Source organism: Ranitomeya imitator, chromosome 3 (assembly GCF_032444005.1).
Source record: "Ranitomeya imitator isolate aRanImi1 chromosome 3, aRanImi1.pri, whole genome shotgun sequence".
NCBI classification, from domain to species: Eukaryota; Metazoa; Chordata; class Amphibia; order Anura; family Dendrobatidae; genus Ranitomeya; species Ranitomeya imitator.
In genome coordinates this window covers 541,813,157-541,837,411 of record NC_091284.1, presented here as the reverse complement: position 1 = coordinate 541,837,411, position 24,255 = coordinate 541,813,157, and the positions used below count along the sequence as shown (strand labels likewise).

Here is a 24,255-nt window from a genome sequence, read left to right as displayed (position 1 = left end):
TACAAATTGTACCTATAGTGCTGGGATCTGTGGATGCGAGTGCACACAATCCTGTTTTCAGATATGCTAATGAGGTGCTCGGTACACCCTTGGCCAGGGGCTGGCTGGCAAATTTTAGCCTGGGGGGCAGGCACACAACAGTGGCCCAGAAGTTGTGGCGGCCCATTTTTAAACAACTTACCTCATGTGGGGCAGCACGGTGGCACAGTGGATGGTGCAGCACGGTGGCGCAGTGGTTAGTACAACAGCCTTGCAGCGCTGGAGTCCTGGGTTCAAGCCCCACTACGGACGACATCTGCAAAGAGTTTGTATGTTCTCTCCGTGTTTGCGTGGGTTTCCTCCGGGTTCTCCGGTTTCCTCCCACATTCCAAAGACATACTGATAGGGAATTTAGATTGTGAGCCCCAACGGGGACAGTGATGATAATGTGTGCAAACTGTAAAGCGCTGCGGAATGTGTTAGCGCTATGTAAAAATAATAATAATAATAATTATAATTATTATTATTATTATTATTATTATGCTGCTGCATAAAACAGCAACCAAGCTTACCAAATAAATACGGGAGCAAAACCGAGCTTAACACATTGATATGGGAACAGAACTGAGCTCAGGACATGTACAGTATGTACATTATATGGGAACAGAATCATGCTTACTACAGACACAGATACAAGAACAGATTCGGTTATCAGAAACATACGTTTGTTGCCTGGAAGTTGCATTTTATCCTCATAATTTCTGCCACATTCAAACTGCATATTTTCTGTACTTGTCACGTGACCGCTCCATACATGATGCACACACAAGTATGAGCCAACCTCGCATTTAAATTTCTCTCAGTTGTTACCACAACATTTGCTCGTGATTGGTTATATGCAACTGAATAAATACTTGATGAGCACAGAGAGAGTGAAATCAATGGTATGTTAGTAGTATATTACAAACTGTGAGGGTATGTGCCCACGATCAGTAATTGCTGCAGGTTTGACGCTGTGTACTTATGCAGCGTCAAACCCACAGCGGCCGGATGGTACAGCAAAGTGGATGGGATGTCAAGACATCCAATGTCCACTATGCGTCCATAGTCGCCTGCGGATCACCCGCGGACACGGACATGCAGCGCGTCTCTCCAAACCACAGCATGTCTATTTCTCTTGTGGAGCGGCTAGTGACCGCAAGAAAAATTTCACCAATAGAATGTATTAGACGTGGTGAATCTGCACGGTTCAGTGAACACATGCGGATTCACCTGCGTTCAATAGACAGCAGCGCTTTGGACATAACGGACATGCTCTGCATCCACAGCGCTGCCAATTCCCAATGCACCCGGCCTTAATCTTCTGCATGTGAAGGCAGATTCACACAACTGTACATAAAATCATTTAATGAGTTTCAATCCAGAAAAGTCGGACGACTTTTTCTCACTTGTCATCTGTGTGCTGTCCATTTTTTTTTTTTTTTTTTTTTTTTTTTTTTTTTACAGGAGCAGCTATTGATCATTTACAGGAAAAAAAAAGGAACATTTAAACAACAGAAAATAACTCCAAGTAAATCAAACTTCTATGAAAGGAAACTGTCCACTTAGGCTACTTTCACATTAGCGTCGTGCACTGCACGTTGCTATGCGTCGTTTTGCAGAAAAAACGCATCCTGCAAAAGAGCTTGCAGGATGCGTTTTTCCTCCATTGACTTACATTAGCGTCGCATTGCGACGCTTTGCCACACGTCGCAACCGTCATGCGACGGTTGCGCCGTGTTGTGGCGGACCGTCAGCAGCAAAAAAGTTACATGTAATGTTTTTTGCAGCGTTGTGTCCGCCATTTCCGACCGCGCGCGGCCGGAACTCCGCCCCCACCTCACAATGGGGCAGCGGATGCGTTGAAAAACAGCATCCGCTGCCCCCGTTGTGCGGCGCATTCACTGCTAGCGTCGGTTCGTCGGGCCGACGCGCTGCGACGGGCCGAGTACGACGCTAGTGTGAAAGTAGCTAGGAAGCAACACTGACAATCAATTTCACGCACTCGGATTCATTTGCCAATCCGCTCACGGATCCGCAGCCAAATCCGCAACGTGTGCATATAGCCTTACATTTCTTTGCCACCACAACATAGCAATAAAATGCATTAAGAGACGATCAAACTATCAATAAATAATAAAAACATCAGCTCAGGACACAAAAAATAAATTATTACCCAATCCCTAATCCCAAAAAACTGGAAACGCTACGGGTCTCTGAAAATTATGATAAATGTCCCCAAAAAAAAAAATTTATACAAATTTTGGAATTTTTTTGCCCAACTTAAATAAAAAAATAAACTACACATGTTGGGTATCTGTGCACTCATACTGACCTGCAGAATCATATTGCCAGGTCAGTTTTACCATATAGTAGACATGGTACATAAAAACATCCAATAAAAATTTTGGAATTGCATTGTTTTACAATTTCGCTGCACTTGAAATTTTTTCCCCCATTTTCCAGTACACTATATGGAAAAGTCAATGGTACCATTCAAAAGTACAACTCGCCCTGCAAAAAATTAGCCCTAATACAGCTATACTGATGAAAAAAAAATAAGAAATATATGGCTCCTGGAAAAAGGAGAGGAAAAAATGAAAACGGAAAACGGCCCCTGGGCGGAAGGGGTAAAAGGGGGTGATCTGAAACGAAATTTGAAGTTCATCCTAAATGTCTATATCTAATGTAATCATTGAATCACATTTCTAAAATATTTTAAGTAACAATGTCCGACGGCTCCCTCTCTGCTGTAACTCTTCTTTTTTTTCCACTTCCATTCTGAATACATTAAATTTGCGACCCCTTAGTGCATGCTGGGATACTCCAACGGATCTTATCAGGGGGCTCGGCTGCGGTCACTAGGGAATTTTTAATTAAATGTATACTAGAAAAATGATTCTAATTATTAAATTAAAGGGGTTGTCCAGTCTAAGGCTACAAGTCTGCAGTCACTCTATGAGACTGCGGACTTGTGAATCTTTACATTGGGTGCACCACACGCTGTGAGGATTCTCAGGAGCCAAAAGCCGCAGTCACATGTCTGCTAGTATGTGATTTACATACTTCCGTCCACATTCCAGCTAGCCTGTTTCCGCCTCTCTCAGTATACTGGCATTGAGTGAAGCTGCGAACGTCTAGTCGGCATGTGACCGCATGTATGAAAATGATACATACTGTCAGTCATGCGCCCACAGCTCCTGGCTCCAGAGAAGCCTCACACCGTGCAGCGTCACATAGGTTACAAGTTTACAGTCACTTTAAGGCCAGACAAGAAGACAACCCCTTTAAATAGACATTTAGGGTGAAATGTTGTTGCAGACCACCAGACCACCCCTTTAGCCTCCGCATGCTTTCATCCAGATCCACAAACTTCTCATTTGCTCAGGGAAAATCCACAGAGTTCGTGACACACAGTGTACAGTGTAACACCCCCAGCCCATCACACCACATACTGTACAGCGCAGCACAGTGTAGGATTCCCCAGCAAATAGCATTACATACAGCGCAGCACAGTGTAGGATTCCCCAGCAAATAGCATTACATACAGCGCAGCACAGTATAGGATTCCCCAGCAAATAGCATTACATACAGCGCAGCACAGTGTAGGATTCCCCAGCAAATAGCATTACATACAGCGCAGCACAGTGTAGGATTCCCCAGCCCATAGCATTACATACAGCACAGTGTAGGATTCCCCAGCCCATAGCATTACATACAGCACAGTGTAGGATTCCCCAGCCCATAGCATTACATACAGCACAGTGTAGGATTCCCCAGCCCATATCATTACATACAGCACAGCACAGTGTAGGATTCCCCAGCCCATAGCATTACATACAGCGCAGCACAGTGTAGGATTTCCCAGCCCATAGCATTACATACAGCACAGCACAGTATAGGATTCCCCAGCCCATAGCATTACATACAGGGCAGCACAGTGTAGGATTTCCCAGCCCATAGCATTACATACAGCACAGCACAGTATAGGATTCCCCAGCCCATAGCATTACATACAGCACAGTGTAGGATTCCCCAGCCCATAGCTTTACATACAGCGCAGCACAGTGTAGGATTCCCCAGCCCATAGCATTACATACAGCGCAGCACAGTGTAGGATTCCCCAGCCCATAGCATTACATACAGCACAGTGTAGGATTCCCCAGCCCATAGCATTACATACAGCGCAGCACAGTGTAGGATTCCCCAGGCCATAGCATTACATACAGCGCAGCACAGTGTAGGATTCCCCAGGCCATAGCATTACATACAGCACAGCACAGTATAGGATTCCCCAGGCCATAGCATTACATACAGCACAGCACAGTATAGGATTCCCCAGGCCATAGCATTACATACAGCACAGCACAGTATAGGATTCCCCAGCCCATAGCATTACATACAGCACAGTGTAGGATTCCCCAGGCCATAGCATTACATACAGCACAGTATAGGATTCCCCAGCCCATATCATTACATACAGCACAGCACAGTGTAGGATTCCCCAGCCCATAGCATTACATACAGCGCAGCACAGTGTAGGATTTCCCAGCCCATAGCATTACATACAGCACAGCACAGTATAGGATTCCCCAGCCCATAGCATTACATACAGCACAGCACAGTGTAGGATTCCCCAGCCCATAGCATTACATACAGGGCAGCACAGTGTAGGATTTCCCAGCCCATAGCATTACATACAGCACAGCACAGTATAGGATTCCCCAGCCCATAGCATTACATACAGCGCAGCACAGTGTAGGATTCCCCAGCCCATAGCATTACATACAGCACAGTGTAGGATTCCCCAGCCCATAGCTTTACATACAGCGCAGCACAGTGTAGGATTCCCCAGGCCATAGCATTACATACAGCGCAGCACAGTGTAGGATTCCCCAGCCCATAGCATTACATACAGCGCAGCACAGTGTAGGATTCCCCAGCCCATAGCATTACATACAGCGCAGCACAGTGTAGGATTCCCCAGCCCATAGCATTACATACAGCGCAGCACAGTATAGGATTCCCCAGGCCATAGCATTACATACAGCACAGCACAGTGTAGGATTCCCCAGGCCATAGCATTACATACAGCGCAGCACAGTATAGGATTCCCCAGCCCATAGCATTACATACAGCACAGCACAGCACAGTGTAGGATTCCCCAGCCCATAGCATTACATACAGCACAGCACAGCACAGTGTAGGATTCCCCAGCCCATAGCATTACATGCAGCGCAGCACAGTGTAGGATTCCCCAGGCCATAGCATTACATACAGCACAGCACAGCACAGTGTAGGATTCCCCAGGCCATAGCATTACATACAGCACAGCACAGTGTAGGATTCCCCAGCCCATAGCATTACATACAGTGCAGCACAGTATAGGATTCCCCAGCCCATAGCATTACATACAGCGCAGCACAGTATAGGATTCCCCAGCCCATAGCATTACATACAGCGCAGCACAGTATAGGATTCCCCAGCCCATAGCATTACATACAGCACAGCACAGCACAGTGTAGGATTCCCCAGCCCATAGCATTACATGCAGCGCAGCACAGTGTAGGATTCCCCAGGCCATAGCATTACATACAGCGCAGCACAGCACAGTGTAGGATTCCCCAGGCCATAGCATTACATACAGCACAGCACAGTGTAGGATTCCCCAGCCCATAGCATTACATACAGCGCAGCACAGTATAGGATTCCCCAGCCCATAGCATTACATACAGCGCAGCACAGTATAGGATTCCCCAGCCCATAGCATTACATACAGCGCAGCACAGTATAGGATTCCCCAGCCCATAGCATTACATACAGCACAGCACAGCACAGTGTAGGATTCCCCAGCCCATAGCATTACATGCAGCGCAGCACAGTGTAGGATTCCCCAGCCCATAGCATTACATACAGCACAGCACAGTGTAGGATTCCCCAGCCCATAGCATTACATACAGCACAGCACAGTATAGGATTCCCCAGCCCATAGCATTACATACAGCACAGCACAGTATAGGATTCCCCAGCCCATAGCATTAGTCTCACATCCCCACACACAGTGTAGTAGCACCCCAGCCCCTTATAACATACATGGTAACATACAGCCATCACCTCATATACTTGTTAGCAGCAGACCCTTATTATAGCCCCTCCCCCAGCCCACCTCAGTACACAGTAATGCACACAAGGAAACCTGTTACCACACCACCTTCCCTCACTGCACACAGACTATTAGATGCTTTTTGCATCTTACCATTATTTCCCGTCCAGAGGCTGCTGTGTGTAGCAGTAGAAGGAGAGAAACCACGACGGCAGCCCAGCAGGAGGCAGAGCCAGCACCGAGCACCGCACATGTCCTGGCTGCAGGGGTCCAGGGAAGGGAAGGAGCCCATGAATCCTCCTCACCAGCCGCTGCTGCTGACAGGAAGTGCCGGCGTCCTGGCTGCAGAATTTAAAGGTGCAGTGCTTCTAAAGCTGCAAGTGGTCAGGAGGCCCTAAATAGCTGCTCAGGGACTGGCCCGGGGGGCATATGCCACCCTGCCACCTGGCCCAGTCCGCCCCTGCCCTTGGCGTGGCCGATTGGTTCAGGGCACCTTCCACCCACTTATAACGCACGTACCTCCTCCTCCAGCCCCTTCACTGATCCAATGGCTCCTGTAAAAGTACAAGTGTAATAAATGCACCAATCATTATTATTATTATTATTATACATTTTTATAGCGCCATTTATTCCATGGCGCTTTACATGTGAATACGGGGCAAATATAGACAAATACATTAAACATGAGCAGATAACAAGGCACACGAGTACATAAGGAGGGAGGACCCTGCCCGCGAGGGCTCACAGTCTGCAGGGGGTGGGTGAGGATACACTAGGAGAGGGAAGAGCTGGCTGTACGGCTGTTCAGTAGGTTGAGGATCACTGCAGGCTGTAGGCTTGTCGGAAGAGATGAGTCTTCAGGTTCTTTTTGAAGGTTTCTATGGTAGGCGCAAGTCTGATGTGTTGGGGTAGAGAGTTCCAGAGTATGGGGGAAGCACGGGAGAAGTTTTGGATGCGGTTATGGGAAGAAGAGATGAGAGGGGAGTAGAGAAGGAGGTCTTGGGAGGATCGGAGGTCGCGTGTAGGTAGGTACCGGGAGACCATGTCACAGATGTATGGAGGAGACAGGTTGTGGATGGCTTTGTATGTCAGTGTGAGGGTTTTGAACTGGAGTCTCTGGGCGATAGGAAGCCAGTGAAGGGCTTGACACAGGGGAGAGGCTGGGGAATAGCGGGGGGACAGGTGGATTAGTCGGGCAGCAGAGTGTAGGATGGATTGGAGTGGTGCCAGAGTGCTAGAGGGGAGTCCAGAGAGTAGGAAGTTGCAGTAGTCGAGGCGGGAGATGATAAGGGCATGCACTAGCGTTTTTGCAGTGTTGCGGTCAAGGAAAGCACGGATCCGGGAAATATTTTTGAGTTTGAGACGACAGGAGGAGGCAAGGGCTTGGATATGTGGCTTGAAAGAGAGGGCAGAGTCGAGGATCACCCCGAGGCACCGGGCGTGTGGGACTGGGGATAGTGAGCAGCCATTGACATTGATGGATAGGTCTGGTGGAGGGGTAGAGTGAGATGGGGGAAAGATGATGAATTCTGTTTTGTCCATGTTCAGTTGTAGAAAGCGAGCAGAAAAGAAGGCTGAAATGGCAGACAGACAGTGCGGGATTTTGGTAAGCAAGGAGGAGAGGTCAGGTCCGGATCATAGACCGGATACATAGACCGGATACATTTCTATCTTAATTTCTGCCACTTTTTTGGCGTGTAAATTATGATGAATTTGTCAGCCATACTTTACCACTCCTCCTTCTAAGTTTTTACTCACTTTTCAAAAAGATCCCGAAGCTGGCCAGGAATGATGAAAAAAGGAAAAGCTGCGCAAAATTTTTGCAACATTGAAAACTGCTTAATGAATCAGTGCCCAAAGGTATCGTATTTATTCTGGCTTTTACCCCCTACACGAATCTTAGGATGTCGGGGTCGTCACGACAATACCCTTCATCCACCAGTCCTTCCAAATCAGATTTAAAGCAGTGGTACCGGAGTGAAGAATGAGTCAGACAAAAGCTGGTTCAAACTCAGAGTCTGCTTATGCTTCCACACGTAGTGGTAACCTCACAGCAACTACTGAACTTTATTTCCTAAAACACATTATATGGTCCATTGGGGGAAGGTGTGCAGAGGGCGGGGTTAGGCGGGGTTTAAGCAATGTATCTAGTATTCAGTCCCTCTGATTGGCCTGACATCATCTGATGAATCTTCCTTTGTCCACATCTTGTCCACATCGCTTTAAGTATCATTTCCAGAGAAATGATACTTGTCCTTCTGGAATGTGAAACTTGTTTCTTCAGCCTGAAAGTGGGGCAAAGGTGAATACTGGCAGCCATCTTAAATACAGTTAAATTTGCATTAGCAAGCGAAGGGGAAAAACTTATTGTTTCACAGCATAAGAATATATAAAAGTACAAAAGAGTATAAAGATATATATTTTCACCTTGACAATCCCCCCTAAACACTAAGTTTTCCCTAAAAAGAAAGTTCCTTCGAGACTGTCCATGTGATGGGGAAAGGGGAGGTGGATTTCTTCATCCAGACACCTCAGAAGCTCTCCCCTTGTGAGAGGCCTCCAGGCAGCTGAACCCTTCACTAGCTTCACATGGAGTTCTCCAGCTGTCCCTAAACTAACTCTCTTTGCATCATCTGAGAATTGGGGGTATTGTCTAACTTCTTGAGGGGGACATACTTAGGGATCTCCCCTGGATCAGTACCATCGTACTCAGGTGGGTCTACTTCTTGGTTGAGGAAGGTGCCAGTCGGAGTTGCCTCAGTGATAATCTTTTTATACAGGGGAATAACACAACAGAGGATTATCGATCCAACTACAAGGAGAGCAATCAGTACTAGACAAGCTTATTGAAGAAATCCTTTGAGCCCACCCAATCAACCGGAAAAGAAAGATATATCTACTCCTGCATTAGTTTTTAATTCTGCTGCTAACCCATTTATCTTTTTAAGGGCTATCATGATCTTTCCATTTACCCCAGAGTTCTGAGGGATATAGGTACAACACTCCTCTCCCACCATCCCACAGACTCCTCCTTTCTCAGCTAAGATCATATCAAAGGCTAGTCGGTTTTGGGGGGTCATTCTAGTGTTAGGGCCCAATTCCTCAACTATACCTTGGAAAGCATCACAGGTAAAATTGACAAACCTTTGTTCACTGTAATATATGTAATTGATCCAATCAACATTTTTATTAATCTGCACTTGTGGATTAAAGAAGCAAAGCCAGCCTAGATCTGGTTCTGGGCTTTAAATTGGTCAGGCACCCCCCTTGGCACTCCAATAGCATCGACATATACCAATGGATTTTTTTCATAACTCATGTGGAGCTGATCGAGACTTCTCTTCTTTCTGGTATATTCATCAGGTGTCTCTGGATCCCATGGTAAAATCTTGAACTGCATAGCTAGTTTAACAAGGGTGCACTAACCTGTCCAGGCATTAGGCAACCTAGGATGGAGCTTACCATCTCCACATAACCAATAAATATCGTACATATACTGTATATGATTAGCTAGCATATCAGTATCTAGGGAACTGTTCTCTTTGCAGAAACCTGTCTCGAAGACCCCTACTGGTGTACCTGTAGTGTCGTGGGAATTATAGCAGGTATAATTATCAGCTAATACGGTTATCCCTCCTGGGACCTTTAGTTTAGATGCTTCATGAATTAGTGGGACATAATCTGAGCAATCAGTGGGCTTTAGACCCTTCAACAGATTCATAACACAGGCAGTAGTATTGTCATCAGGAAAATAAACAATGCATATGTGTGTAGATATATATTCGCTGCAGCACAAGCAATACGTTCTACAGAGATATTCTGGACTCTTACATTGTATCTTACCCATTCTAACCATAAATTTGTCCTTGGGGCTGTTTGTGTTTCTATGGAGAAGACTTCTTGCCAACTAAGACCTGGAATGGGGATTACTTCGTTAACTATATTTTGCAAACGTTCACCTGGGCCTGGTTTAGCTGTACTGGTAACGGGGGCCTTGGTTGGTCTGAAGCTAATATCCTGGAGCTGTATATGGCCTAAATTCCCATAGTATCCACTATTAAACACATTATGAAAATATCTTCCCAGCACAATTGTTATCTCTGGTAACACATATATAATACTGGATAATTCCCTCTACCACACGCTGAGTCTCGGGGCACTTGACTACATCGCAGAAATCAAATCACCAGATATTTACCGGGGCCGTTAGGTTTACCCAGAGAATAGTAGCACCGGTATTCTTATTTACAATAAGGGCCGAGGAGGTAGGGATGAGGATGACCCCTAGACTCGGGACCAAAAAACAACAGCAACATTTTCCTTCGATCACCACTGTGACTAAGCGCTGGTTCGGTCTCTTTTGCAATGTGAACCGTAGATCCAGGTGCTCTTTCCTTCAAGTTTTACTGACATAGCTTTTCACGACCATAAAACCACCAGGCTTCAAATTGTGACCAATATCGGTTTCTGCTGAATCTGGAAGGGAAAAAGAAACTAAAACATGGGTGTTAGCAACGTTTTTTTTTTTTTTTACTAAACTGAATAACATTTTGAACAGCACGGTCAGTTTCTTCTGACAACTACTGAGACTGAAAATTTGCAACTGAGAACCTAGCACCAAACAATATCTCCTATGGGGACAGGCTATGTTTTGAAATAGGGGTAGTACGAATGTGTAAGAGCCCTGGCCATGGAGCCGTAGTCTCCTGCATCATTTTGGTCAATTGTCCCTTCAGTGTGCCGTTCAGCCTCTTAACTTTCCCACTAGACTGTGGATGGTACAGAGTATGGAGGGCTACAGTGGATCAAAGCATTGTCAGAACCTCCTGATACACATGAGAAGAAAAGACCGGGCCTTGGTCACTTTCAACAACTTCTGGAACACCATATCTGCATATAACTTCCATCACCAGTTTCTTTGCTGTGGTCTTTGCAGTCACGTTGGTAACGGGGAATGCTTCTGGCCAACTGGAGAACATATCGACAACCACCAGACAATATTCATACCTTCCAGACTTAGGCAACGTGATATGGTCCACCTGGAGCCTTTGGAAAGGATAGTCGGGCTTAGCAAGATACTTCGGGGGTACACGTTGAAGTTGACCGGGATTGCAGATCTGACAGATACCTCGATGTGTGGGCCCATGCGCCCACGTGGCAATAGGGTACATCCGTTTAGGGAGACACACAAGTTGGCCCTTTTTCCAGCGACCATTGTCCATACGTGCTCCATCAGCTTTCCACTGCTTCACTTCTTCCTTTGGAGACATTCTCTGCATCGTCATTAAGCGGTCTTGTGGGGTCCGGCAGAAAACCTCAGTCTGTCATAGATCATCAGGTTCCTGTAGAGTCAGTGTTTCTTGTAACTGTTTACACTGAGAGCGTGTGGTTACCATAGCTGGTATGGGCTGTTCAACAGGCAGGAGAGCAGCAGCTTTTGCTTGCATATCCGCAAAGGCGTCACCAACAGTCTGTGGACTGTTCCTAGTACCGTGCTCCTTAACTTTGATAATGGCCACCTGAGTAGGTAATTTGATTGAGTCCATGAGGGCTTTAACAGCTTCAACATTCTTCACTGAGTCCCGGCAGTAGTAACAAACCCTCGATTGGCTCATAGGGCTCCGAAATCATGAGCAATACCAAATGCATACTGTGAGTCCGTGTATATTAGCCCGCCTGTCTTTGGCCAGAGTACATGTAGTAGACAGAGCCTGACGTTCTGCTTCTTGTGCTGACAGGGTGGGAGGGAGTGCAGCTCCGTGCACTACAGTGTCTTCCGTAGTAACAGCATTTCCGGTGTGAAATCTGCCCAAATCATCACCATATCTTGAACAGTCTTTCTCCTTCGCCTCATTGGGGGACACAGACCATGGGTGTATACTGCTGCCACCAGGAGGCTGACACTAAGTAATACAAAGAAAAAGTTAGCTCCTCCCCTGCAGTATACACCCTCCTGCTGGCTCCCAGCTAACCAGTTCTTGCTTAGTGTCCGTAGGAGGCACACGGACGGGTCTGCTATTCAGACCCAAAGAACTCTTTTTTACCGTTTTTTACTTTTTACTACGGTCGAATGGGGCGACGGATTCTTTCATGTTCCGATCTCCTCGAACCATCAACAGGCGAGCATGGGAGTTTTACCTCTCCGTATCCTCTCCTGCGACGTGGGAAGCCACTGCCTGAGCTGATTTTAGGGGCGACGGGCCCCTTCAAGGGCACCGATCTCCCCCCTCCCTTATCAGACGAGCACTGGAGTTTCACCTTCAGTATCCTCTTCTGCAGCCAGGCCTATTGCCGGACATTCAGCCCTGTCCACCAGGTTTTACCCTCGGCTGTACAGAGGCACCTTCCAGCGTGGCGTCCGAGCAGCCCCCACTGCATCACCACTGAAAAAGCGGATGATGGAAGGAGGCGGACGGTTCCTCTCCACCCCCCTTCTGCAGGGATGGTGGATGGAGGCTCCCCAACCCTGCACCGTCCTATCTACCCGGGCACAGCTCCTACCTGCAGCATCTGCCACCCCCTCCATATTGGGGTAAGTGCTCCGTGAGATTTGGGTTTTCCGGCGGTCAGAGGAGGGCTCCATAGCGACTGGGTCCCCACAGAGCTTCGCGGCACTTTTCCCCTCAGTCTGCGGGTGCGTGCCGGCCGAAGCCATAAATTTAGTCCCCGGCTTCGGCCCTGTTTAGGCCGCATCCCGGGAAGCCCCGCCCATCGCTTGCTCCCTTCTAGCGGCTCCGCCCCCCTATTCAGGCGCTTCTCGTTCCAGACGAGATCTCGGCGGCCATCTTCTTCCTCCTCCATTGCGGTCCCTATTTCTTCTGGAGGGGGCTGCGGCCGGCGGTTTTTCAGCGCTGCAGTCAGCGCTATTCCAAACGGGGGACTCAGAACCTGAGTAAGGTGAATCGCCCCAATATCTCCCCCCCCCCCCCCCCCCCGGCACGCATCCCGGCAGCATTAAGGGACTAGCTTTCCCTGTTTTTTTATATACTTAAGGCTGCAATCTCTGGTGCTCCTGCACACTACAGAATGTATAGTACAGTGTGCAGGCTTGCAAACAGAGAGCTGTGAGTTCCCAGCAATGAAGCTCTCATGACTCATTCCCTGGTGACTCATTCCCTGGTGACTCATTCCCTGGTATTTAATACTCTGCCCGGTAGTCGCTGGGCCCATAGGTGCATCCCCAGCTTTCCATGCCTTTTTATTAAACCCAGGACCAGCATTCCCTGGTCTTAAGGGTCCCCTAGTTTTAAAAGGGTCACATCCCCAGCATTCTCTGCTCTGCCAGAAGCCGGTCTCCTTTTCCTTAGTACTAAATCAGGCCAGTATGCCCTGGTCTTAAAGGCACAGGGCCAGTATCCCCTGGTCTTAAAGGCACATGACTAGTACGTCCTGGTTTTTCAAGGCCATGACCAGTATGCCCTGGTCTTAAAGGCACGTGACCAGTATCCCCTGGTCTTAAATGCAATAACCAGTATGCCCTGGTCTTAAAGGCACATGACTAGTACGTCCTGGTTTTCAAGGCACATGACCAGTATGCCCTGGTCTTAAAGGCTCATGTCCAGTATCCCCTGGCTTTTAAAGGCACACGACCAGTATGCCCTGGTCTTTAAGGCACGTGACCATTATGCCCTGGACTTAAAGGCTCAGGACCAGTACGCCCTGGTCTTAAACGCAAATGACCAGCATACCCTGGTTTTAAGGGCACATGACCATTATCTCCTGGATTTCAGCATGCCCTGCTTTTAAAGGCACATGAACAGTATGTCATCTTACAAAAGCAACAAGACCAGTATTCCCTGGTCTTAAAGGCTCAGGGCCAGTAACCCCTAGCCTTAAAGGCGCATGACCAGTATTTACTGGTCTTAAGGGCACATCATCTATCCTAAGCTGGTCACCCTAACTGAGCTCTGGAGCACTCACATGCTCCCTCTCCTACAATGGGAGCCGTCGGCTAGCAGGGGCCGCAAGTATTCTAGAAAAACTTACAGGTTCTAGAAAATCTCCATCAACATTTGACGGTGATGCACTGGAAGACCTCTAAGTAGGATACCATACCGGGTCGGAATTTTATGGGCGACGGGTCCCTTAAAGGGCTCCGATTTCCCCCCACACCTTCAACAGACGAGCACACGGAGTGTCGCCTCCATGTATCTTCTGCATCCAGGTCTATCGCCACAACCTGCCCTGTCCACTCGGAAACCTCAATTCTGGGGATGTGGCGTCCACATTTGTGGCGTCCTAACAAGGAGGTTTTCCCCCCTTTGTATCAGATGCAAGAAAGTGGACGATTCCTCTCCACTTCCCTGTTAAGAAGATGGTGGATCGAGGTTTTTCCTTATTTTCTTCTCTGCACGACGATGGCAGAGACCTGCTGGTTACAGTCCCGCATTCTGTCACTTGGCAGACTCGCCGGGCAGAATTTCTTGCGGTATTCCTACCAGTATCCTGGCCGGTGTATCATCAATTAAGATTCCACAGACAGTCGGATAGCAAATCTAGTTCGTTCCGTCTTGTGGTTTCGGGTTCAGCGCTCTACCCTTCCTTAGCCGCCACATGGGTTGCTTGACCAAAGAGAGAGAATGAAAGTCTCCGGGTCCCAGACCTTATCTACTTCGTTCCACAGTATAGCTGGCCAATCAAATCTTCTGAGCGGGAGACTAGCAAGGGATCGTATCTCTTCTTCAGGCTCAACCAGCAGTGGAAGCATTGGCCAGGACAGTCTAGATCTAAGGGATCTTGGTTCCAAAATGGAGGGAATGAAAAGTATCTCCATTCCTGGACCCCAAACTTCTAACAACCTTTGACAGGGCCCTTTCTTTTTTCGGATGGAGTTCCTCCGCTCAGCCACTTCTTCAACAGAGAAACGTGGTTGTTTTCTGGCATCCATCGTCATTCGGGATTCTTACCCTCACATACCTATTTCTCTTCTCTACTATAATCTCTTCGCCTTTCCATTCGCGAACAGTATTTTCACGACCTGGCCCTTCTGCCTGGCTACCACACCAGAGTGGTCGCAAGGGTCATGACGGTTGTCATGTTCTTATTGCACCTTAGAAGCATGGTCGTCCTGCCCTATTTGGTCGACTTTGTAGCCGCTCTCCTAGGACTACGCTGAGTCGTCCATATCTCTTGCAATTACCTCTCTATTGGGCTAGCAGCTAAACTTAGACAAGTTTTTTTCCCTCATTCTCAGCCCAGCAGATCCTCTTTGAGGATGATCCTGCCCAAGAAGGATGGTTACTCTCTCTCGGGTCTAGGTCGTGGCCCTTCTACAGGGAGCTTGCGCACTCGATCTCTCATTCCCTCGGTTCTTTCAATTCGCTAGGAGGGTTCTGAGGGAAAGGACGTCTACGGAAGCAGTTCCCTTCGCTGCGCTCGTTTTCTGCAAGTCAATCAGGCTCTCAAAGGGTAGTCTCTGAGCTCCTTTCTCTTCCTGAGCCTTCTCCTGGCCCAAGGGCTATTGGGAGATACCATTGCCAGTTTTCTTCTCCCGATCATCTCTCTGTAGATCCGAACGGTACGGCTATTCCTTTAGCAGGCCCTCTGCCTTCTGGCGGGTCTTCAGTTGGATAATGCCTTGGCTGTGCCCCAAGTTAGCCATCTAGCAAGTACCCTCAGTCAAGCGCCATGGCTAAGGTACCTCGCACTCTCTGATGGGCCGAGTTTTATCTTCGGTGATCTCAACAGTACATTCCCTGGAGTAGTACACTGGGCGGCAGACATATTCAGCCGTCCGGGGTTTTTCCTCAAGTGAGTGGGAACTTCACTCGGAAATCTTCCATCGGACCTGCCTTCACTGGAGTACTCCAGAGGTAGTTCGGATGGCGTCCAAGCTGAACGCCAATGTACTCCAGTTCATGGTTTGGCCTCGCGATCCAAGACCATTGCAGTGCACGATCTATTCTTCCATGGTACCAATTTCCATAACCCCTCTTCCACTACGTCTGAAACCTTTTCGGAAGCGGGTAGGGCCCCAGTGATCCCGGGAGACCCGCACTGACCATGTCAGGTTTTTTTCTCGCTTGCGGTACTAGTATTTTTCCGGCTTATTGTCTCAAGCTGGAAATATGGTCTTTCTTGCAGGCCTCAACCTGTAGTTCTTCCCTACCGCGTACCGTTAAATCCGTGGGACCTTAATGGTCCTGGGCATCTTCCAGTGGACTCCTTTTCTGATCCGGGTAGACTTTTCTCTCAAGGAGGGTCTCCCCCCTTCTTTCTCTGCGTTCTTGTCCTCCTGATGAGTCTTCAGATCTCGACGCTCTGTTCTTTATCTTTTTTCCTTATTACCTTCAAGGCAAGGTTGTCCTCTAGCCATCCTATTCCCTCGTTGCCAAGGGGTATTATATCTCCACTGTTGCAGGGGCATCGTCCTCTCATCTCCTTCGGCTCTAGTCTACAAAGCGGAATGGGTTCTCCATAATCTAGAAGAAGGGAGTGCTCCGAGTGGGTACGTATCGAGGACGACGTCCTTCCAAAGGTTGGACATTTTACTCGGGTTTTTCGATGGTAAGTAGGCTTCCTGACGGTCGCAGGAAGGGTTTAGCCGTTTTTCTTCGGCCACGTTAGCCTGGTGGATTCTTTTCTCCATCCAGGAGTCCTTTCGCGCTAGATGCCAGCCTATCTCCCTGTCTGAGGGCTCTAGGCGCCAGACGTCGGCAAGCACGACCGCAGGCTTGCGAATTCCTCCAGGCCGCATGCATTCTTGAAGCACTATAATTCACTCACTTCCACAGATGTGAGTCTGGGCAGGTGGACTTTGCAGGCCGCGGTGGCGCACTTGTAAGTAGCGGCTACACGGCCTGAAGTGATGTTGTCCCCACCCAGGGACTGCTTTGGGACGTCCCATGGTCTGTGTCCCCCAATGAGGCGAAGGAGAAATAGGGATTTTTGTGTACTCACCGTAAAATCCTTTTCTCCGAGCCATTCATTGGGGGACACAGCTCCCACCCTGTTATTAGCTTATGCTTTGTTTTTATCTTTTGATATGTTATACTCTTATATATAATGTGACATGCTTTACGCTTATATGTCGTTATTGATCTTCTACTGCTTTTGCACCGAACTGGTTAGCTGGGAGCCAGCAGGAGGGTGTATACTGCAGGGGAGGAGCTAACTTTTTCTTTGTATTACTTAGTGTCAGCCTCCTGGTGGCAGCAGCATACACCCATGGTCTGTGTCCCCCAATGAATGGCTCGGAGAAAAGGATTTTACGGTGAGTACACAAAAATCCCTATTTCAGGGCCTTGTAGAGAAATTGCATTATGCGGGGTGCGTCCGGTATCCACTGACAACAATAAATACATAGTCCAAGGAAACGCTGGAGCTCAGTCTCATCTTTTGTAGCTGATGGCTATTTTTCTTTCTTCTGTGAGGTGTCTGGCACCCTGAAGGAGACAGTGACCCAAAAATATCACTTGACCAAGGCAGAACCGAAGTTTCAAGACCGAAACCCGACAGTTCAGATCTGCCAGATACTTGCGAAAACTAACAGTGGCAACAATGGCTTCCTGCTCTGTCTGTGCACACAACAAAAAAAAACAAAAAATTACCCACATACTGAAGCAGCATAACATAGGGATATTCTAACTGCCAGGGTTAGAGACACTATCCCCCCTATTTTTTTTTTTTTTTTTATAACACATCTCATTATACTCGTCTACATAGGGGTTATATAACAAATACCATCTGACCATCATCTTGGCTCACCAACTCTCTATGTCTGCTCAGGTGCACCTATACATCCATCATATTATCTTTGTCTGTAAAATGGGAAAGGTTTGTTCTCAGGGTCAGCCAATTATTTTAGCGTAGCTAGCTAGTCAGAGGGCTTCCAGGGATAATACTCCTGTATCTGTTTTACACTACCTGATGTGGTTGGTTCTCTGGTGGTGGGGGTGACTAGATGACCGGTTGGGGGTGACATGACATGCTGGTCTACAGCTCCTTCCCAAAAGGATTACTGTCAGCCTACTCCCAAAATTAATGTCCCCACTACCCACTATCCTGTGTCAGCTTCTTATGTCACTACATGTGATCTTATCTGGACAGGAATCAGTGTAATTCATTTAGATTGGGTTGCAACACAGATTATACAAGTATTTCTCCAGTCTGGGTTTGTCTGAACGCAATATTTACAAATCCATCTGTCTTGGCTTGGTCTGAAATTTAACATGGCGAGAGAGATTTCCAGACACAGGGTTAAAATGAATATCGGAATATAAGACTAGATTTGTGTAAGGGAGGGGGAGCTGGAGCTGAAGTCTTCTGCTTCTTGGGCCGCTGATAAGGAAGCGAGCTGCGAGCTGCGTGTCCTTGAAGCTGCGGCGGGGGGGAGGACTAGAGAGCGAGTAAAGATCGCAGCAGCTGCTGATACAGACTGGGTTAAGTTCTTCTGAAAACTTTGGCCCCCCTTTCTCTGGCCCGCAGCACAAAGAGGAGAAGTCAAAAAAAAAAAAACAATTTGCGCAGGGGTTCACCCCTCCCATCAGCTTTAAACACAGAAATAAGAATTTACAGCATTCCTCAACACAAAAGGAAACAATAACGCAGCTATTTGACTCCCCCCCCCTCCCATGGGGTGTTTTGGAAAACCACAGTAACGGAATACAGCAATTCTCAGACTCAATTAATTTCTACAAAACCTTCACACAATTCATATACCAAAACACCTTAGAAAAACCAATGATTGAGGTATTTTATAGCCAAACACGGGCTCTGCATCTCCTCATCCTCCCTCTCCATCAACCTTTTTCCTCGTTCTTTAAACCTCGCGCAACTCGCAGATGAGCTTGCACTTGTTCTAACAGTCCTTCATCTTTCAACATTCTTGACTGCCTTCTTCCCCTCCCGTGACTCTACTATTGTCTTGACTTCCACAGCATCCTCATCTAACTCGTGGGGCACGGACTTCTTCTGCCATAAGAGACGCAACATGACTCACAGAATACTATGCCCTGCTGCAGCCCAGGATCACTGACAGCGGTAACAACACGTGTGTCCTTAACACGGAGCTTCTCGTTCGACGTGTCATGAATAAAGAGCCTCGCGCTCGATATCCTGTCCCTAACCTGAACACCCGTGATTAACAGTCTACCCTGTCACGATATTCTAACCAGTCGGGAGGCGGTCTCCTAGTGAGAGCCCTCCACAGAAAAACAGGTGGTCCCCTCTCGGGACGTCTTAATTACCTAGTTGGTACAATATCACAGAGGCTGCGTCTCCTGTCCCTTCTCTCAGCCGCCCCCAATCCACAAACTTCCTCAATCTTTCACTCTATCACTACTAGGCAACAGTCATGGGTAGGGTGGTTGAATGGAGTACAATGACCGGTGGAGGAGGTGTGGTGTACATGAGGACGCGCAGAGTGCGACGTCTCTCAGTTGCTGGTTCGAAGCGTGGCATGGGATCGCGCTCGGTCTCACCACTCGACCGGTCACTCCCCAGACCCAAGGAGACCACAGACAAACCAATAATGGCTGAAACACTAGCAAGTGTGACACATACATAGTATGCGATCTCCACTTACCGTGTTTGGAGGGTGATCAGTCCTCGAGGTCAGCCACTACGGGTGTCGTCCACGGACGTCCAGGCATGGGTCCAGGGGGTCTCGGATCGCGGGCCACGCCCCACGTTGGTTGCGCCAAATTGTCGGGGTCGTCACGACAATACCCTTCATCCACCAGTCATTCCAAATCAGATTTAAAGCAGTGGTACCGGAGTGAAGAATGAGTCAGACAAAAGCTGGTTCAAACTCAGAGTCTGCTTATGCTTCCACACGTAGTGGTAACCTCACAGCAACTACTGAACTTTATTTCCTAAAACACAACATTATATGGTCCATTGGGGGAAGGTGTGCAGAGGGCGGGGTTTAAGCAATGTATCTAGTATTCAGTCCCTCTGATTGGCCTGACATCATCTGATGAATCTTCCTTTGTCCACATCTTGTCCACATCGCTTTAAGTATCATTTCCAGAGAAATGATACTTGTCCTTCTGGAATGTGAAACTTGTTTCTTCAGCCTGAAAGTGGGGCAAAGGTGAATACTGGCAGCCATCTTAAATACAGTTAAATTTGCATTAGGAAGCGAAGGGGAAAAACTTATTGTTTCACAGCATAAGAATATATAAAAGTACAAAAGTGTATAAAGACGTATATTTTTACCTTGACAAGGACACTTTATTTGTGCCGACAGGCTATCTTTTTAGGGCAGTTGCAGGTGACCGTTTTCTCCACATCTGAGAAAATCATTCTGATTATACTGATCTGAGTGTTGATTAAAAAAAAATAGCCCCCCCCTTCTCTATGATGTCATCTGAGTGTGGTCCGAATTTTTTTGCATAGACCCATAGAGTTAAATGGGTGAGGGTCATCCGATTCTCGGAGGCAAAAATCGGACATGTGCACATCCCCATAGAATAACATGGGGACGACGGCTATCTCTGAGAACCAAGAATGGAACTCATCTGATTTTTTACAGTCGCCTGCCCTTACTGTGAACGTGATCATGTTTGTTATTGTGAGGACACAGAACTTTTATTCACCCTCGCCAGTTGGGTTCTGAGTTTCCTTCGCTGCTCTGTCAGTTATTGTCTGCAGGGCTGACATCACATCACTGCGCTTAGCAGCTCATGCTATCGGTTTGGCAGAGCCGCTGAGCTCAATCATTGGCTGCAGCGCTGTCGATGTGACATCAATGCTGCAGACAACAACAGAAACTGTAAGCAATAGTGGAGACTTGGTTCTAGAGCCTGGAAGGGCAAGATAAGATCCCTTTTTTTCTCATTTTTGAAACAAACAGCAGTCAGAGGTGATGGGATTAAAAAAACGGATAAACTTTTTTAATTTCAGCTTATAAGCCTCAGAGTCTGCAAGTTGGCTACTGCTCCATTTATAAATGCTGGGGTAAGTGAAAGTGATTGACGCCTGTTATTGATTTCAGGAATGGTCTGATATTAGTGGAGAGGAAGATGATCAGGAGAACCTCAGTAGGGAGGACTCCGGGATTCAGGACGATAGGACCCCACAAGACGATGGCGATAAGAAGAGCACTGCTCCCGCAGTATCATGGAAAGGTAATTGTGTTGGCTTCTGTGCCACCGGTGTATGTATACACATTTGTATAGTGTGGAGGTACAGAACCCGTGTATAACCGTGTTGGCTAGTACATTTACTCACGCCACTAGAATAAATACTTACCGTATTTTTCGGACTATAAGACGCACCGGACTATAAGGCGCACCCAGGTTTTAGAGGTGGAAAATAGGGAAAAAAAATATTTGAAGCAAAAAAATGTGGCAAAATATTTAATAACATAAATAACATACTATTATATGTGGTGTTATTATATATAATAGTATGTTATGTTGGAAGCTGCGAGACCAGTGTGGTGTCTGTACAGTACTAGCTGTACTGTACTAGCAGCTGCCAAGGCAAACAGGATCATGGGGTGCATTAAAAGAGGTCTGGATACACATGATGAGAGCATTATACTGCCTCTGTACAAATCCCTAGTTAGACCGCACATGGAGTACTGTGTCCAGTTTTGGGCACCGGTGCTCAGGAAGGATATAATGAAACTAGAGAGAGTACAAAGGAGGGCAACAAAATTAATAAAGGGGATGGGAGAACTACAATACTCAGATAGATTAGCGAAATTAGGATTATTTAGTCTAGAAAAAAGACGACTGAGGGGCGATCTAATAACCATGTATAAGTATATAAGGGGACAATACAAATATCTCGCTGAGGATCTGTTTATACCAAGGAAGGTGACGGGCACAAGGGGGCATTCTTTGCGTCTGGAGGAGAGAAGGTTTTTCCACCAACATAGAAGAGGATTCTTTACTGTTAGGGCAGTGAGAATCTGGAATTGCTTGCCTGAGGAGGTGGTGATGGCGAACTCAGTCGAGGGGTTCAAGAGAGGCCTGGATGTCTTCCTGGAGCAGAACAATATTGTATCATACAATTATTAGGTTCTGTAGAAGGACGTAGATCTGGGGATTTATTATGATGGAATATAGGCTGAACTGGATGGACAAATGTCTTTTTTCGGCCTTACTAACTATGTTACTATGTATGTTACTATGTTACTATATGAAGATGCTGGAGGGTGAGTATAAGAATGGGGGCACAGGGCTTATATTGAAAGCACCACTCCAGCACTGCAAAATAACACTGGAGTGCTGCTTTAAAATCCCATGGGAGAACTATAACTCCCAGCAAGTCCTGCAGATCCTATGACATGCTGGGAGTTATAGTTCACCAAAGGAGTGGCAGAGTGCTTTATTGTGTTTTGTAAAGACTAACCTCTTAAATGTGACAGCCAGCCACACTGCGGTGAGGTAAAAGCATCCCATGACTGCACACAGAGCCTTCCCTCTTGTTTCCTTTCCACAGCACAGGTTATGAGGAAGCTGCAGATTCTAGTGGAGAGCCTGAAGGACCTGTGATGATGTCAAGAAGAGGGAGGGCACTGAGCTGCCATGTGATGCTCCAGCCCGCCCACTCCTGACATCAAACAGGTCCTGTTTGTGCACAGCACTTGGCGTCCAGCCCAGGCATGGCAGGCATGCAGCGATCTCCTCTCTCCTCTGGCCCCTGCTGCTGCCTCCTCCTCCCCCGGACACACAGACCTCCCCAGTTGCTGCAGGAATCAGCGCTGGGGAAGCCATGTGTGTCCCTGCTTAAGTGCAGTATTCATTTGCTGCTCCTGGCTCACCGCTCAGCTGATAGGTGGGCGGGGAGCCGCTAATGAATATTCACTGCACTTAATCATCGGGACCACATGGTTTCCCCAGCGCTGATTCTGGGCAGCGGGGACATCCTGAAGTGGGATAACAGTGCGATCCCACTCACTGCTGCCCCCCTCCCCACATGCTACATCCGTATCATAAGACGCACCCACACTTTCCTCCCAAATTTGGAGGAAAAAAAGTGCGTCTTATGGTCGGAAAAATACGGTAAATGTTTTGGTGTAATATATACTATAATAGTCCCCGCACTGCAGATTTGTGGTGCTCTTGATGTTGTGGATTTTCAGCAACATTTTTGCGCCATTCAGCTAATTTAGTTTACTTAGTTATTAATTGTTTTTTTTGTTGTTGTTGTTTTTTTTTGTAACCTCCTTGTTTACGGAGTTCCTTAGCTTTGATAATTTGGTAGTCTCGTGCAGAAATGTAATGCAAACACATATGCTTATTGTGAAGATCCGAGGTTGTGGGTTGTAATCATCCGTAAAATGCACCTAACAATTCTGAGTAGATGGCCACATTGCAATGCACCCAGCAGTCCACAAGATCCCCTCCCCGGGGTCAATGGTTCCACTGCCCCTGTATCAGGCGAGACCCACTGTCTCCCAACTTTTCGTTGGCGCAGAGCTTTATCCTAGGATGCTTGAGTGCTAATAGTGCTTTGGCTTTAGTACTATGTTCGAGAGGCCATAATTGCTGTTTATTAGGCAATCCCTGCATGTGTTGTGACTGCCTTAACAGCTGTGAGACATGCGGGCACGGGGACTCGAACATATTTTTCTAACACACCAAGGATGCTGTATTGGCACCCGAGCATGGTCAGATAACACCTTATCCCAGCACGTTCGCTCATCACTATCAGTCAATGCTTTGCATGTGTAGTTTGCTATACTTGTTTTGCTAATAAATCAAATAAATCAAAAAAGCAATGTGGGGTCCCCCCTATTTTTCATAACTTTGCTAAGGTAAATTATCCTATCAAAAAAGCTTGGAGAACTCTTCTTAAAACCAACAAATCTTTAAGAAACACATTAATCATTATTAAGTTATAAGGTAGCACATGATTGTAAAATTCAAGTAAGAAGTGGCATTAGGGCTTGACAATTCTTAAAATGCTTGATCTCAAAAAAGCCGTCCTCATCTGGGAGTATGTAACTATATTAACTGTATATCCACATAATTATTACATGTTTCAATAATTATTGTGTGTAGTAAAGATTTGTTGATTTTAAGAAGAGTTCTCCAAGGATAATATAATTGTTTTTCAGGAGACTTAGTATTTTGTGCCCAAAAATATCGGATATTTTTTGCTAAGGTAAAGCAGGCAGCTCTGGCTTATCTTATTAGGCTGGGAAGATCCACGGTTATTGGTCCATTCCCATCCTA

At 47.1% G+C, this 24,255-nt stretch overlaps 1 protein-coding gene across 1 annotated transcript in view; it reads left to right on the top strand.

Annotated features, from left to right (window-relative positions):
- TUBGCP5 (tubulin gamma complex component 5) overlaps nucleotides 1–24,255 on the top strand; it is a 117,971-nt gene that overhangs the window by 12,297 nt on the left and 81,419 nt on the right. The window contains exon 6 of the mRNA XM_069757846.1: nucleotides 21,060–21,192. Coding sequence (XP_069613947.1) covers nucleotides 21,060–21,192 — 133 coding nt within the window. The remainder of the gene's footprint in view (nucleotides 1–21,059; nucleotides 21,193–24,255) is intronic.